General features: G+C 36.5%; 1 protein-coding gene across 4 annotated transcripts in view; it reads right to left on the bottom strand.

The window, feature by feature from the left end:
- Nucleotides 1-18538, bottom strand: part of CNKSR2 (connector enhancer of kinase suppressor of Ras 2) — a 263683-nt gene that overhangs the window by 73667 nt on the left and 171478 nt on the right. For 2 of the 4 annotated variants that reach the window (XM_065916516.1, XM_065916518.1), the window contains 2 exons: nt 16489-16578; nt 14689-14903 (listed from right to left, as the gene is read on the bottom strand). In XM_065916516.1, the coding sequence (XP_065772588.1) occupies nt 14689-14903; nt 16489-16578 (305 nt within the window). The remainder of the gene's footprint in view (nt 1-14688; nt 14904-16488; nt 16579-18538) is intronic. The other 2 variants (XM_065916517.1, XM_065916519.1) reach the window with 1 other exon arrangement.

Here is an 18538-nt window from a genome sequence, read left to right as displayed (position 1 = left end):
ACAGAAAGGTAATAAGGCTCAGCCAAGTTAGACAAGGATGAGACTGCATTCATATTTTATTCCAAACCTATTATTAGTGTTAATTCCAAACCTATTAACAGTGTTAATTGAACTCAATGCAATTAAAAAACCCTATGTCAATACTGATGAGGGAATCAGTGATCCAAATAAGGCAAGCCTGCCTCTCCACTAAATTCTTTACACAGGAGAAATCTCTTGGAGCTGATTCATTGTGTTATGCAATTTTTCACTTGATACATTGCTGATTATTATGCCTTAAAATTACTTGGTTCAATTTCTCAAAGTGTGGTTTTTAACTACTGTATTAGTTTCTACAAAGGCAGAAACCATCTGCTTAGCTTGCCACTCTACTCAACTCCTAACACTGGACCTGACATATAATCTTCTATTGAAAGCATAAAAGCATGAATCAAACACTACCTATGTGTGTGGCAAGTGAGGGTATGAATTATGACATCTCATATGCAATCTGTCAGCACATCCAGTCCACTCTCCCTTCAAAACATATCCAGAGTCCAAGGCTGTCTCACTTCTTCCAATTAGCACCCAAGGCTAAGCCCCTATCATCTTTCACCTGAATTGACTAAATCCTAGTCAATTGACTAGATTGTCTTGTTTTCATGCTTCCACACTACACACAGCCCCTGCAGCCTATTCTCAACACACCAGCTGGAGTGATACACTTTGAAGGGTGCTGTCTCAGCAGGAAGGGAATGCACAGCACCAGGAGAACAATACCATGGTAGCGATCAAGAGGCCTGACTTCTAGTTCTCCATATTCCAGCTCTATGGCTGATAAGTCACTGAAAGTAATCTTGACCTCAATTTCTTCATCGGCAAGATCAGAGCTGGACCAGACGCTTTTAGGATATCTTACAAGCACTAACTGTACATGATTCTGACTTACAAATGAAGGGAGAAAATGGCTAGTTACCAATGTACATCCAATTATTGATGTTTCAGGAATTAATTACATATACCTGTAATCAGTGTTAATCTTAACACAATGCTAGATTACTCACTGAAAGGTACTTGGTTTATGCTTAAGTTGCACCATGTATAGAAATCATTTATTTCCAGCCATATTAGATATAGCTATTGTGGGGTGTTTGATTAATGTGTACAACATGGGACAGAGGCAGAAACTTCCAATAGGTGAAAAGAACTAGGACAGTGCCTGCTCCTGAATTTTCTGTTTGCCAAACTGTCGACATTTATGTATCAGAGAAATCAGGATAGGCTTGCCCATATTTTGTGACAAAGAAATGCTTATGATCAGAAAAAATTGAGAGAACCGGATTTGCCTTCGGAAGGCTATTCAATGACATAAAAATAAACCATCTGCAAAAGAAGAGAGAGAAAAATAATACAAATGAATCACCTCTAATGAAGAATGTACAAAAAGTTAAGACTCTCAAATAAAGTAAATGTATATGGCATATTTTGTCAGCAATTTTATGACTGAATCATAAATATTGGAAACATTTCTGGTTATTGACTTACTGAAAGTGAAAGTCACTCAGTCATGTCCGACTCTTTGTGACCCCATGGACTATACAGTTCATGGAATTCTCCAGGCCAGAATATTGGAGTGAGTAGCCTTTCTCTTCGCCAGGGGATCTTCCCAACCCAGGGACTGAACCTAGATCTCCCGCGTTGCAGACAGATTCTTTACCAGCTGAGCCACAAGAATCTGAAACTAAATGGTTTAGGATTACCTTTATTTTTAGATTTGTTGCTCTGATAAATTGTACATATTTTCTCACCATGGGATGCTTGCCATGTCAGTGTAATTTGTTCCAAGAATTCTAGCTTTTGTCTAAATACCTTTACGGATATGAGGATGTTTATACCAGGCTATTATTCTGAGATTTTTGCTTAGAGAATAGACAAGCTCTCCCAGACACTCACTCAAAATGCTTCTATATCTGTTAGTTTAGTTGCAGTCTTCTTGATCCAGAGACTGTTTTTCCTTACCAGAAAATCTCTCAAAGGTAATACTGGATAAAAATAAAAGTTAAGTTTAGAAAGTTTCAAAAGTTTCTATACACAATTTATTTTATAGTAAAATAACAGAGATAAATCACACTCTGCCTTCTCTTCTATACAAAACCACCTACTAGTTCATGATTTTAAAACTGAAAAAGTAAAACTGGTTTTATCTAACAGAAAAGAAAAAAGAACTCGATGGGAACATTTTAAAAAAATTATATTTGCAACAGGAATCAAATCATCATTATGCTGTCAATTTAGATGGCATTTTCCATAGTCCTCTTTCTAGTGCTATGCTCATTTTATAAATGAGAAAACTGAGTAAGAGAAAAAAAGCAATTTATGCAAGCTCAGATATGAAAAATTAGATTTCTGGAGGGCCTGATGTTTGCTGCCACTTTCCCAGAACTCGTTGCCTCAAATGCACCAAGACTAGGGTTTGGCTTGTTCTCAGTCCACTGCTGAGGACATTTGGTAGTATGGTTAGAGGAAAGACGCTAAGAATCTATGTGCACTATCCAAGTGCCAGACACTGTATCAGACACTTTATATGTTTTTTAATTACAGGGAGTCAAAGTCCTTATCCAATTATAAAATATATATGAGAAAGACACAAAGGAAAAATATAACACCCTCAAAAATATTTTACTAGTAAACAAAGAAGTGAATTTCATATGCTTGTTTCTTACACCAGTCATCTGATAAAAATGGAGGACATAATGGAAAATGCAATTAAGTGAAGAAGATTCAACAACTGACTAAAATAACATGGTGGAGGGACATAGCTTTCTGGTACTCTTCCTGAAACAGATTATGCAAATAAATTCTTTAAAGACTTGCCTTATGTGTTTTACTAAGTAGAAACCTCTTTAAGTAAGTAAATCAGGCATTTTATCCTAATTATTACTTATAGCAGTCACTGTTTTGATTAAAGACAGATGAAAGACAATGTGAAGTTATAGTTTCCTATATGCTCTGGGAAATTAAATAAGTAGGCTGTGGGGATACCTTCATAGAGGTAGGCTACACCTTGCATCCATTCCAAATTTATGGTCATTTAGAATTTTTCACTTTACAACTGATCCTCACACACACTGTCACTAGAATTTTCAAAGCAGGTTTTACCTGGTATGTACCTATGGTAACAACAGAAAAGGAAAACTCAATGTGGTGGTTATCAACAAATTGAGAAGAACTATGTCAAGTGAGCAAAGTTGGAACTGTGTTATCTCAGAATACCTCTTCCTGTATGGTGTTAGTTAGGGTCATATATCTGTGAGAGTTTTGGGGAATAGTGAGGCAGCAGTCTTGCTCTGGAGGTCAGCGTAGGGTGCTAGTCACTGCCTCGGTGCACACAATGCCACTCTTGTTGGTATGGGTCAGCAGCCAGGCCAGCAACTCCGTCAGGTCCTCTAAATCCTGGACCTGGAGCCTGTAAATCTCCATGGCAGAGGGCATCAGCTTCATTGATGAAGCTGGAGACAGGCTTCCAGTTTGTGCTGATGAATTCTACTTCACCTTGCTCTCCCTGGCTTTACATCCAGATTTTCTTCATGACCACTGGCTCTGCTGAGGTGTCTTCACCTCAGCTCCTCGAGTGAGTAAGATCTAGTCCTTTATTCCATGCCACTTCGTGCTTCTGCCTTCCCGACTGAACCCTAACTGATACATTCATTAAAATGCCCAATGAAAACAGATGGTCTGGTCCTAGAAGTCTTTCTGATTTGTTCATCAGGAAGCAATCCCCTTCCATGTAAATGAACTCATTTCCTTTCTGTATGGTGTTAAGAATAGTCACTATCTGCCCAGCACAGTGGAATAAACTTTATATACAGTATATGATTTACTTCTGTAATAGCTAAGCAAATTAAGTATTATTAGCCCCTCTATTCTGATGAGAAAATGAGGTTCAGAAATGTCTAAGCTCAAACAGCTCATGTTCTATTAAAGAGAGCATTATTCTTAGCCATCTGAATCTTAAAAAGATAATTCTTGTCTTTAATGTTGGGCCCTTTTACTTGGAACTGGTTACATACAAGAACCATTGTCCTTGAGGCCACTTTGAATTTACGATAATAAAAGAAAACACAAGAAGGTAACTTATTCTCCTATTTGAGATTTCAGGAAAGTTTGCATCTAGTTAATCTAAAATTATTTGCATAGAAAGAATAGGAATTGAAATATGGATCCATTTCTCAACACTGCAGATTGTTTTAGGTTCAAGCCTATTAGGATACTGTTTGACTTAACCTGATACCTGTCGAGATGCTAAGAAACAGATTTAGCAATATCGTTTAGAACCAAGACTCCAGGCTGAGCTCAGGCACTTTGGCCCGCTGCAAGTTGCTGTCTGAGCCCAAAGCCAAAGATGAATACGTGAAGGGTGCAAACAATTTAACATTGTTCTTGGAAGCTATCCTCAAGAAACTAGAATGTAACAGCCGTCAATAATTGGGCCTTAAACTTCATTCTCACATGAGACTTGGGCCAAGAGACTCAGATACGCAGTCTATTAAGAGAAATCTTTGGATGAGATTTTGGTATATACAGCAAGTGATTAGGTCTACAATTTTGTAGAGTTGGAGGGTGCTGAAACCATCAAGGAAGTAATGTATTTTACAAGTTGAGTGAAGAAAATAATTTGATTACCTGCTATGGTCCTTTAATCAGAAGAGGCTTTACGTAGTTCTAGGGGTAAAATGATTTTACCTGGAGTTTCATTAAACTTGAGACACTTGATTAAAAGCGTTATGGTGGTGAGGTAATATGGGTAATGTGATAATGGAAGCAAAAAATGTCTACTGCCAACAAAATTTGAGGAAATTTTCTCAGGCTATGAAGCTGGGAGAGATAGGCCTACAACATAAAAAAGAATGGGGTTCTTTAACCTCTCTGATCAAGACAGGTATGTATCCAAATAGTCTGTAATTATTGATCACAGCAACCAAGTGAAGGGGCTCTCATTAGAATTTATGTTTTATTTTATTTTTAAAAGGCAACAAGGAATTCATAGTAAGATTTAATAAATTTAAGCTTAATAAATTCCTAATTCAATTATTCTGTGTCTTGTTCTGCATGATGCCTTGCTAATTAAGCCAGATTTTGTGTTTTGCTTCCTGGCAGCCATTATCTAGCCAGGAACTAGCAGAATGAGGACCCTGTTTGGTTCAAACATGAAACTGATGGGACTGATTTTAATGTTTTATACAGTGTAAGCAGAAACCTCTCTAAAGTGTGTGGGTGTATTAGTGAATCTTTTTTGTTTGTTTGCATGTTTGTTTGCATAATTGATTAAAGTTAAAACATTTATAATTTTTTTCCCAAATTGTTTAAACAATATTTTCACCATTAATAAAATTTATGAATTAATCAGTCTCCTAGGAATTCCACTAAGTCACAAGCCCTATACATCAAATATTTTACAGGCTGCCAGCACTTTAAAGGCACCACAGAACATAATAATAAAAGCCAAATGGATTACTCTTGCACTTCAGCAATATAAAAGTGCAATATGTTTAGCCCTTTTGTTCAGTATTTCTGTGGTTATTTTTTGGAAGTCTTTTAATGGTTAATTAATTTCCTTTGATAGTTATAGGACTGTTAAGATCATCTACCTCATCTTGGGAGAGTTATGTAGCTAGTGGGCTTTGAGGATTTGGTTCATTTCATCTAAACTGTTAAACTTCAGTGCAGAGTTGTTCACAGGATTTCCTTATTATTCTTTAAATGTCTATGAGGTTTGTAGTGATAACTCCTCTTTCATTCCTGATACTGGTAACTTGAGTCTTCTCTCCTTTTTCCCTTTGTCAGTCTCATTAGACGCTTTATCAATTTCTTTTTTGAGTTTCTAAAAAGAGCTTTTCTTTTTAAATATTTTTTAATAAAGCTTTTGATTTGATTTTCTCTATTATGGCTTTTTTTTCTGTTTTCAAATTTCATTTCTTCTCTCTATTGTCTTCCTTATGCCTGCTTATTTCTTGTTATTCTTTTTCTAATTTCTTGAGGTGGGAGCTTAGATTTTAGATTTGACAACTTTCTGCTTTTCTTTCATTCATTGTTTTGACCTTGGTGCGCAGTTTGTGGGATCTTAGTTCCATGACCAGGGATTGAACCTACTTCCCAGTAGTGGAAGTGCTTAGTCATAACCACTAGATCTCCAGGGAATTCACTCTCCTTTTCTGATAGAAGCATTTATTGCTATAATTTTCCCCTAAACATATGTTGTGTTTACATCTTCATTCAATTTTCCTTGAGATTTCTTTTATCTATGGATTATTTAAAAATGTGTTTCTTGATTTCCGAGAGGTTGGAGACTTACTTGTTAATTGTTGTTAATTTCCAGTTTGATTTCATTATGGTTACATAACATACAGTTCTTTTAAAACTTTTAAAATTAAAGTTTATCTTATGACCCAAGGCATGGTCTATCCTGATGACTGTCCCACCCATACTTGAAAAGAATATGTATTCTGCTATTTTGGGGAGACCACTGGTGGGTGGGCAGTCATTCAGCACTCTCTACCCTTGCTGAATTTTTGTTTAGTTGTGCTATAAATTACTGAGAGGGGTGCTGATGACTTCAACTATGGTTATAGATTTGTCAATTTCTCCTTTTCAGTTCTGTTGGACTTTGCTTCTAGTATTTTGAATCTCTGTTGCTTGATGCACATACATTTAAGATTTTCCTGTCTTAGTGAATAGACACTTTTGAGGCCTGTTGTGGCAGAGAAGGAGCATGATTTTTTTAAATGGTTTTCACAAAAATAACTACTAATACAAATTGGTCAAGAAACACAAGTGTATTTTCTTCCTAGATTTCTTTATGGACTTGCATTCTATAAAACGTTTTCACAATAAATAAATAAATAAATAAATAAATAAATAAAATGGTTTCATATTTACAGACAAGTAAAGTCAAGATTTCATTTCTTCTACTTTTTAAGACAGTGGGTTTCAGCAGTTTTTGATTGCGACCCTATCTTAGGCCAGCAGATCCTGTGATCCATTTGTCTGCAGTTTCTAGTGGAAATTTAATTAGGTTATACTAATAGAATATGACTGTAAAAGTACTGTAGGGTGTGGATAATTCATAGTACCATTAAAAAATTGAGGGTAATATGAATTACAACATGCTAGAAGATAAAGAGCAATGAGCTTCCCCAGTGGCTCAGATGATAAAGAATCCACTTGCGTTGCAGGAGACCTGGGTTCGATCCCTGGGTCAAGAAGATCCCCTGGAGAAGGGAATGGCAACCCACTCCAGTATTCTTGCCTGGAGAATTCCATGGACACAGGAGCCTGGCAGGCTACAGTCCACGGGGTTGCCCATGCAACCCACAACTGAGTGACTAACATACACACACAGAAGGTAAAGCAAGCGACCTAAAGCAAACTAAAATCAATAGTGTAATGATAATTTATAATAAAAAGGCAACTGAAAACTATAGGTAACTTAAAATGCTGATGAGGTACCAACATAGTATTCCTCCTGAAAGCTGTGGGAACCTGAACCATCTACACTTGGGTTTGTATGAGAAGAGCAAAACTGCACTGTTGGTTGCATGGATATTAGGCTTTTAGGAAAAACAGTGAATTATAATATTCAGTAAACTCTACTAATGCATCATTTTATGGCTATTCAATGTATAACCTTTTAAAGTCATTTAGTAAGTTACCAGTAAGCAACATATAATCACAAGGGAACATTAAAGTCTCTGAAATTATGTGGTATTTGCCTGTAAGAATCAAAGGAAGGACTATCATTTCTACATCAAGCATCAGTCACTAAGAGCCATTTACTAAATTTGAGAATCACTGCTCTAGTGAAGTGCTCCAATAGGAAACACTTGTCGCAGTCCAGGCTGTTCTACTGTAGGGCTTTGACAGTGCTACTATGAATTTGGCATTAACACTCTAGAAATAATGAAGTCATCCACGGGAGCCAGGAAATACATATGATATGAATAGGATAACATTTAGAATGGATGTCTAACACATCTGCATGCACCCTGGTGAGGAGAAGATCCACATCACACTGTACCACGAGACCGGGATGGGGAATTCGTGTAACTCTATGGCTGATTCATATCAATGTATGGCAAAACCCACTGAAAAATAAAAAATTAAAAAAAAAAAAAAGAAAGTGGTTGTTATAAACTGCTAGCTTAGAGATGGTTATTTAGCCACTGAAAATAACTGTTCTCTTATTTTAGTTACATTGATCCTGAAACAGTGCAGCTAAGTCAGGCCTATACTAGACAAACCAACCTTTAAAATTGCAGGCACATTATAAATGTTTACAGGCTGACAATACAGAGTATTTTTCATCTTTGTGATAATACTAGCTCTGGCTTCTCTAACAGATGGTAAAATCCTTATGAGCAGATATGACTTTATTCATCTAAAAATGTGAGTTTTGGAGCCAGACTACTTGTACTTATATTTCAAGTCTGCTACTTTCTGCCCGTGTGACCACGGGCAAGGTAAACTCTGAGTTTCAGTTCTTCAGAACTGAAGAATGGAAGAACTTCTGAGTAGCAACCTCAGAAGGTCAATCTGAGGATTCAATAAGACATAAGTTCAGTGAGTGTATAAGTACTTAGCATAGGAACTTAGTAAGCAATAGGTAAATGTTAGCTATTATTAGTTAACAGCAGTGACAGTATTATTATTATTTATATTTATTCCATAATACTTACTGTGCCTTAAAGATAGTTTGGCACACTAGAATTGCTGTTGAGTCTCTGCTAAATTATGTTGTTTTAGAGGGGCAATTTGAAACAGTTGGGACAAGGATAAATACTTCTACATATTTAATTTTTAAATAAACAAATAAAAGCCTTGGAGATTTAAATATTTCAAAGAAAAATATTTTCCCCTTACTTTCTCATTAGTGTGTGTCTGCAGAGAAAAGTCTAAACATGAGCAAGTGGGGTAAGGTAGTAATGGGAGTAAATATTAAATCAAGAAATCTTCCATTTACATGAAATAACAGCATAGAATGGAACACATTTACTGTTGGTGGTAGTCCTGCCCATTCTACCACTGTTCAAATCCCAGCTCTACCACTTTACTTATTAATCCAATATGCCCCAGCTTCCTAATCTATAAAATGGGGATAATACTAGCAACTTCCTCCTAAGTTTTTTATGAGTGTTAAATGAGTTAAAAATTACAAATTACTTAGAACAGTGTCTGTTTCACAATGTTTATTTAATTGTTAAATTAAAAAAAGTAAGATGTCTTTTAACAGCTTTCCACCATGTTCCCCCAGAAGCTCAACCAAAAATCCTGTCACAATTTGATGGAAATAGCTAAAAGGACTTATCTTAAGTAAAACAGTAACTGAATGTTTGCAGTTATACCCTAAATAGCTAAGACAAGCCACACAAATGTTGGACTGTTAGGAAACGAATCATCCAGATTTTTTAACACCTACTCAAAGTCTATTTTAAGTCACCTAAAATCACATTATTCAGTTTATGAAAGTACACTTGCAGGTTGTCTAGATCCATTATCAGATTTTACTTTTCTAGCATCTCAGTGTGTAGATTTAAAACAAACTATCACTTTGTTTATGGATTTACTTCAGCAGCTTTAATGTGAGAGTAAGATGTCATATGTATATCATATTAAGGATTTAAGAAAGCTCTGAACCTAATCATTCCTTATCTAAAGCCTTTACCGCTACATCTGGATTTCACACACACATGTACACATACACACACACCAGATACTGCTGTCCGCCCTTCCTTTGTGGGCTATCAGGTCAGAAGAGGGTTTTCACAGCTAACAACTCCCACACTTTCAGGAAGAGGATCGGTGAGTAGGCAAACTAATGTCATAGTCTTTTGAAAAATACCGTCGCATGCTTAGCTGATAGGCATATTGTGACCTCTATAATGAGAGGTCAGGGCTAGGAAGAGAGCAAGAACTAGCTGGAGTGGAAGAGTGAGGCTAGGCTGAGGGGGAGCTAAGCGGGCCGCCCTGGTGGCACGGGTGGAGCAGGGCAGTGCTGTAAACCAGCCCTATAAACGGTGCAAGCAGGGACCTGCTTGGACAGGGAGCCCGATGCGGTGAGTATAAATTTCTAGGTGCTTCCAATACTCTTGTAAGTGGATGGATGGTAAGAGTTAGGCTCCACATGGTCTGTTGTCTGTACTGGTAAACCAGCCAAACCCTCCTTGGAGGAGGTGCCAATAAGGGCAGAGTCCCAGTCTTTGGAGTAAAATGGTAATTGATAAAACAAAGGAGAATTTAGTCATGTGGACTAGACAAACATGACAGAAAGCATTCAGAGTCCTACATCTCTCCCCAGGCACATGGGACACTGAACCTATGGTAATAAGTTCCTGGTGATTCCCACTATGAATACACCCCAACTGAAGGCCTGCTTGTGCTGGACGGGACTAGCCAAGGACATGGAGGTGGCTGTTTCTGCAGACTGAGGACATCAGTTGAGAGATACTGAGAAAGGCATTAAAGTTCCTGTCATATTCACTCACTCGTTCATTCATTTACTCATCACAGTTTTATTGAGTGCTTATAAGGTACTAGACCTAGACTAGGTACTAAAATATAGTGCTGAACAAAATGGAGAAACTATCCTTTCCTGCTATGCACTTGGACATGCTCTCCCTACCATGTATAGTGAAGAAAGACACTAAACTGATAATCATGCAAATGAATATATAATTGTGAATCATAAAGTTTTCCAAGAAATTATATAGGGTGCTAAGAGACTATAATAGGAGAAACTAATTTAATTTAGGGGATAGGGATCAGACAAAAATCTCTCTGCAATCTCAGCTTTAGATAGGAGCCAGCCAGGGATAAAGACAGAGTAGAAGCATTCTCAGTAGAGGGAAAGGGAGTGTTAGTTGCTTAGTTGTGTCTGACTCTTTGAGGCCCCATGGATGAAGAATATGCCAAAAATGAAAGAGGTGACAAAGACTGGTGGATGATTAGGGTAGTTAAGGAAAACAGAATGATTTCCTTTCAGATAAGTTTAAGAAAAATACATAAACTAGAATAACAAATATGCAATTAATAAAAATAAAATTATGTATTTTACAATACCATAAACTTCTAAATTGTCTTTATTATTATATAAACATTTCTGCTATAATTGCTAAGAGGAATGAGTCACACTGAAATCAAACTGTACTTACCTGGCTTTGTGTATTTTTATTAGGCTAATTTCTAGAATACACTAATGAGGATATTTTAGGAGCTTAAAAAGGAACACCCTACATCCTACATCGCACTCCCCCCCACAGCTTTAGTAAATTTTTTAAGGGTATTTATTGCTGATATGATCCTGGTACAAAGTTCAACTAAATTTTTCTCTAAATTTCAACTCAGACCACATGGAACTAGTATTATAGCAGAGACAGCAGCCTACAAAACTCCGTATTCTATCTTTATAGCCCTCTTCCACTTAAGTTTTATTTCACTAAAAAGAGCTGTGTCATCCAAAGGAATAATTGGTAAGAATGAAGATAATGGTTCATTATGAAGGTAAGTGAATTATATATTGATACAGATCTTGTGTTTTAAAAAAATTAACATAAGGAAACGTCCTTTTATTTTAAATAAGTACATATATACAGACTAAAAAATAAAACAAAAATTTCCGTGAAATGTAAAAAGCAATCATTTACACATATGTTATTTTGCCTCCCAAGTCCAGGTGATTTAACTATAATACCCTGTAGATTTGGTAATATATAATGCTGAATAACTGCTCGAGTTTTATAATAGCAGAAGCTCTGTATGTTTTTTTGAACTTAATAAAAAATAGTAACATAGAGCAAAAGAGAAACCTGGGTAGAAATCAATCCAGTTACTAAAAATGCTACTAAAAGCAGCATACGAGCACACATATTTCTTTAAGTAAACTTTTCCAAAACTCACTCACTAGTTATTAAAGCTCAAATTCTTATGTGTATGCAATGCCTACCATGCATGGAGGACCAAAGCAGAATGTGGAAAAATCCCTAGTGGTTTGGGTTCTAGTCCTTACTCTTGCACTTTTTTTTGCAACATGCTTTGGGTTAATCACTTAACCATTTTGAGTTGGTCATTTGCAAATACAGTTGTAGTGAGGTTTAAAAATACATAAATGTGGAAACTCCCTTGATAACTGCAAAAGTCCTAAATTAATCAACTAAGATCCTCAAAGGAACTTGAGTCTAATAACAACTCATCAATAAATGTTCTTTCTTTCTGAACATCGATTATAGGCATTTAACATGCTCTTTGGGATTAACAATTATTTTGCTATTTTAAAAACAGAGACCAGAGTTAGAAACTGTTCAGCCTTTCACTCTGAAATTAGTGGGTAAGTGTTACACGGGAGGATTTCCTCCATGATTAAGAATATTCTTTACCCTGTACTGTCTGTCAAAAATTAGTTGGGATAAATATCTACCTTGGAAATATGCTACAAACTCAGGATATAGAATAAAAACAGGAGGCAAAAGTGGGCTCTTCTCTTTCTTGGAATAAATTTCTAGAAGTGAAGTTACTAGACCAGGATCATGTGCTCATGGCTCAATCGCTCGTTCGTGTCCAACTCTTTGTGGCCCTATGGACCATAGCCTACCAGGCTCCTCTGTCCATGGGATTCCCCAGGCCAGAAGACTGGAGTGGGTTGCCATTTCCTCCTCCAGGGAATCTTCCTGACCCAGGGATCAAATCTGCGTCTCTTGTATCTCCTACATTGACAGGTAGATTCTTTACCACTGTGCCACCTAAACAATGCCTTTCAGAAAGGTGCTAACAATTTATACTCCTAGACGATGCTCACAATATACCAGTTTTACCTTTTACTATCTTCCATAATTAGTCAAAATCCACAAGACTCAGCTATTTTTCCTTCCTCACACAGTATATTCCTGTCCCAATGTGCATGACAGGATGGCACAGGCTGAGTGTTTGAATGAGCCTTCAATTGCTTACCGTTCCTCTTAGGATAAATCCAAGCCCTTTAATAGTTTACAAGCTCTGGGTGAAGTGGCCTCTTCTTCCCTCTCTAGCCTCATCTCTCACTACCAACTCCCCTCTCGAATAGGCCAGCTGTCTCTTATATTTCGATCTTTGTTCAGGCTATTACTTCTGACTGGAATGCCAGATTAGAGAAGGAGCTTAGTGTTAAGAGAGCATTTCTGACTAGTAAGAACAAGTGTCTCCCATCACACAGTTCTGAGTATTGATTTAAGAACAACTTTAAATGTCTGTGGAAAAAATAATAACCCAATTACTCAGTTATTCAGAGAAGCAGGTTTTGATAAGGGCACTATTCTTGTGGAGAGGAAGATGCTGGGGGTATGTAATTGGGGACAAGAGACAATAGGGAACCAGTGCCATAGAGAACTGCACTCCTACATCAACCCAAATAAATGAAAATATTTTCCTACACTTCAGTTTTAGGAGAGTTGTAAGTAATAAGATATTTAAATGATATACTCAGGAAAGCAACTCAAATGTAAGTTGTTAAATCTTTCACATCTTGTATATCTAGATGATCTATCTTCCACAGCAGTGACATCAAATTTTTTTTGATGCTGTGAACATGAAGCACTGTTGCTCAAATTACTTAAAAACCTGTAGCCATGTTTTTCACGGTCTTCTAACAAGAAGCACAATAAATTTCCTTCCAACCAAAATGTCATAAAATGGGTTGATCTTGTGAATTGAATGTTTGGGTCAGTAAGATTATCAGCCTCCACACTACCATTGTCCTAGTTTCTCATCATCCATCTGGCCTGGGTTTAATGGCCCTTGCCTTTGGCCTCGCATCTCTTGATGGATGCTCTCAGCACTAGAGAGATCCTATAGGCCAATTCTTCAGTAGCTCTTTATTACTGCCGCAAAAAGCCCAAGTATTTTATCATACAATTCCCCACTTAGCTCTCTAGGGGCCCATTTACTGCCCTTTCTCACATGCTTTCCCTCAATTTTTAGTGAACTGGTAACTCTGAGCCGCATAAAATCGCTGGGACATACCATACACACACATGGGTAGCATACCTTCATATGCCTCACCACAAAAATACTGCTACTCATCTTTCACTCTTTACCCATATGCTCCTTATTCTGAAGCCTCTTCTCCCTTCCCAAAGGGGCAAAGGCCCTTCTTCTCCTACACTCTTACACTGACTTACTACAAATTGTATTGGAACTCTCGGTGTGACTTTCTTTCTATATAATGGGGTGCTACCTATGTCTTTTCATCTTTACCTCAAGAATCATGGTTCAAGTCTACTGTACAACAGATGTTCATTTTTAAATGAAACCATAAATATATTAAAAACCCTATCTTTAGTGATGAACTTTACAGCTATTCATTTACTGTATATTATCATAATAATTGATTAGCTAATTAATTATTATTCTCCATCAGTTCTGTGCATAGGAAGTTATGAAGTTATATCCTTAAAAATATAAGCTGCTACAACATATGAACTCACTGAACATGTGAGTTGAGGGACAAATCGGTAAGTCATTTTTTTTAAATGTTTTTTTTTTTCAGGGCATAAAAATCTCAATTTAAGATTTTTTGTGAAAATCTGACAAGAGGATAAAAATAAATAATCTGAAATTTACCAAAAAGAGTCAATTGCCAGTCTGCCAATAAAACCGTCATCACAGAGTCTTTCGAAGTGTACTTACATGGTACAGTGTGGCTTCCGGCACAGGTGTGCCCATGATGTCTTGTCTCAGTGCATCCATTTGCAAACTAGGTAGCAACGAATAGTGAGTCGGGCTACTACTCTTATCACCCTTCTTTTTAGACTTCTTCCCTGTGTCTTTTTTGCTGTTTCTCTGAAACATGTATTCTTCTTGAGCAATTTTTTCATTGCTCATATATCGGAGTAGAGAGTTTTCTAAATAAAAAAAGATAAATACACCAATGTAGATATGCAAATATTCCAAACTTACCATCCTTTAAGTGTACTATTAGATTTCACTTCAGAAATGTAACTTGATTTTCTTTATACAACACCATTGTAGTGAAAATACGGAGAATCTTAATTATTTGGGATCACAGGACAAAAGGAAGTTGATAGCCTATAGAGTATTTCTCCAAGTTTTAGCTCTGAACCAACCATATCAGAATTACCTGCAGAACCTGAATCATAAGTTTCAGGTGTGTGGCTCATAAAATTTTTAACAAGTTCTCGCAAGGAGATTCTGCTAAAATCTGACAACAAACATCCTAGGGAACATCCTTGGAGAAGTTAAAGCCCACATTATGGACCAATAGTGAGGAAACGTAGTTCAAAAAAATATATGCTTAAATCGATAGCCAGAACTCTACTTCATAAAGCCTTTATTCCCCAAGATGTTACTATCATATCAAGTCCCAAAAGGGTGACTCAGAAAAGGCAAATAATTGTTTCTTTCTTAAAAAAATATTTTTCTTGATTAATTCTATAAAACAGAAGAGGTGAGAAACTGAAGTTTGGAAAATGGAGTGAATACACAGATGTAAAGTAATCTCAATGCTCCTATATTTACGAACATTTTCAGAAATGCTCGCTCCATAAAACAAGTGTTAAGAAGACTAATGAAGCAGATATGCTTATTTCTGTGTGGTCTGTGGATCTGTGCATTAATGAAATAAATTTTGCACACTGGCTAGAAATAACAGGCAAATGGGTTAAACATGTTTTAAAGGAAGCTTCGTGAAGTCATGTCCTATGAAGACTTTTTTTTCTCTTTGTTTCTTTTTGTTTTTCATCTAGAACTTTATGGATCTTATTTCAGAAAATGGAAGTAGCAGCATGACCCACTGGGCCCACCATATCCATCCACACTTGGTTGAATCCCATTTAGTAGCAAAATTTCCCGTTGCCTTCTTTACTGCTCACCTCAATAGCAGGATAAGTGAACATAAAAACTTACTTTTGGTAGATACTTCAAGTGTAGCCCACCCCCAAGTAAGAAGATAACCCTGAACAGCAAACAGGAGAGAAAAAAGCAAAGCAGGTTTTTTTTTCCATTTTTATATGGTTTTCTTTTAGAGACACTGGCCCAGTTTCTATTAGCTTTTACCCATGTGCTTCAAAACTCATTTTAAGGTTATATTAATACAAAAATAGTGAGGTTGGCATTGCGGACCAATGGGGACTGATCACAAATGCTTCCTATTTGTTGAACTTAATTATTTTATGCAGTTTCACACTTCTGACCTTGTTTTCCAAGTATTGAATTTCAAATAACAGATATTAATTTTTTTATACTGTACTTATCTACTCTAAATCCCTTAGGAGGCATTCAGAGAAGATATTTACTTAATAATAGATCAAGACAGTTAAAGGTTGCTCTGAGTTGGTTTGGATGTATCATAAAAATCAATAAGAGAATGAATAGTTTTTCACTGAAGCCATAACATCCTATGTAAAAAAACATTTAAATCTGCTTTTTGTTTCAACAACCCAGCCTACACTGAAATTCTAGAACACTTACCTCTTCTACTATCTCTCTTCATCTTATTTGGATCTTCATAGTCCCCCACCCAATTATATTCCACTGGCATAGATATAGGTCGTAGCTTGCCTAAACACAGAGAACAAAATTCACATCACATTGTTTTTCTTCCCCATGTCCGCTCAAACTTAAACTGACTTTTAGCTACAGTCTGCAAAACACACTCACTCATATGCAACATTATGGTTGGCATTTGTGAAGATGAAAAATACGTGTGTTTTGAGCCAGAAGGTGAAACTGCCTGTGGCAATTGGCCAGGTGATAATGCAAACTTAAGGCACTTTTTATAAGTAATACAGAAAAGCCTAGGTTTGCTCTCTTAGGAGCCCCAGACTTTAATAATGTGGTCCTGTACAAAGAGGACCATTATTTTAGTGACTTCATTTTCTATAACTGGATCTGTCTTATTCCTCAATGCCCAAGTGTCTTTATCTTGATAGCCAATCTTCAAGACAGTAGCCCCTTGTATTTAATGTTGGAACACAGTATTAACTTCCCATCTTCACTGCTTCCTAATTCTTATCTGCTTTTTAGATATCACTATGCTTCAGCAACGCAACTAGATTCTTTTCTATGGCCTAAAGCTGGGTCTGCCCTTAAGCATCTCTTTTGCTATTATGAACTCTAGTTTCCAGATTCAAGTAATCGCTGCTTTGGTCTGTCCCATTTTCCTCTGGGTCTGTGTTCTTACTAAACAGCATTTTATTGTAGCAAGCAGCACTCATGACATAGACTTTAGGATAGCTTTTTGGTGAGGCTGATCAATTGATTTCTGATCAATTCAAAATTTGTGAAGCACAAAATAGCCAAAAGAAAAATCATTCACAAGTTTAAAAAGGACATCTAGCACAACACCTAATTCTCAAAATTATAAGAAATAAACCATTACCCTCATTTTACCAGATGAAGGGCCTGGGACAGTGTATGCAATTTACCCAAGGACACACAGTTGGTAAGTGTGTAGTACCAGGGTTCAAACCTAGGCACTCAAATACTACTTCTACAATAACCTTTGGTAACTTCAATATTCATCCACTAATATTCTGGCCTCTCAGTTTTTTGAGATTCTCTCCTCCACCCATTCTAGTGGTCATAAATGCTTAATCTTATCACCTGAAAAGGCAGTAATTCTTCCCAGTATCCTGCTTTTCAACTAGAGCCTGTATTTTTAGCACATCCACCACAGCACTCTAACAATTCCTCCTTTAATCTACCAGTCTTCCCACCTTTCAATAGCTCTTGGTCACAGTATGTTCTTGTTACTCTCCCCCCTGGCTAGATAAATTTCACAATCAAATTGTTACAGACATTCCACATATTTCATTAAAAAATCCATTAAGATACTTCTTTCTCATTATGTTGCTAAGGGAAAATGTGACAACTTAATGGCATTTTGCCAATACAGTTTATTCAGTATATTTTACTAAGCTCTTTGAAATTTAAGGATGAACTAGACATGACAAAATTATTAATGACCCACAAATGATGTATTTACTTAATGACTTCCTTACAAGGTGTGCAAACGACTTCATAAATGATCACCTCAGTTTCCAAATTTTCATGGGCTAGATCTCTGCAATTTTACAGAGAGAATCTGGGTGAGCTGATGTAGGTGACATGCGATCATAAGCCTTGCAATATCTCTCTGCTACTGTCTCATAGTTAAATTATTCTGTTACTTGGCTTTTCATATCTGTTGCACATCTGGAGCATTCTAATCAGGATCTCTATAGAGGTGCCAAATGTGCACTATATTTCTTAACTGTAGCCTAATAAATGTAGAAGAGGTCAAAGATAGATACTTTTGGATTTTGTTTGAATTTTATTCTGAAATTAATGGCAAGTAGCTTTTTAAAAAAGATGAACTATATTTAGCTGCAACTAAACACAAACAGAACATGAAATTTAATTTAAAGAATATTTAGCACCGGGAACTATAATTCAATATCTTGTAATAATCTATAATATATATAGATGAATCACTTTGATGTACACCTAAACGTAACAAAATATTGTAAGTTACACTTTG

Source organism: Muntiacus reevesi, chromosome X (assembly GCF_963930625.1).
Source record: "Muntiacus reevesi chromosome X, mMunRee1.1, whole genome shotgun sequence".
Lineage (NCBI taxonomy): Eukaryota > Metazoa > Chordata > Mammalia > Artiodactyla > Cervidae > Muntiacus > Muntiacus reevesi.
This window is presented reverse-complemented; position numbering and strand designations above follow the sequence as displayed.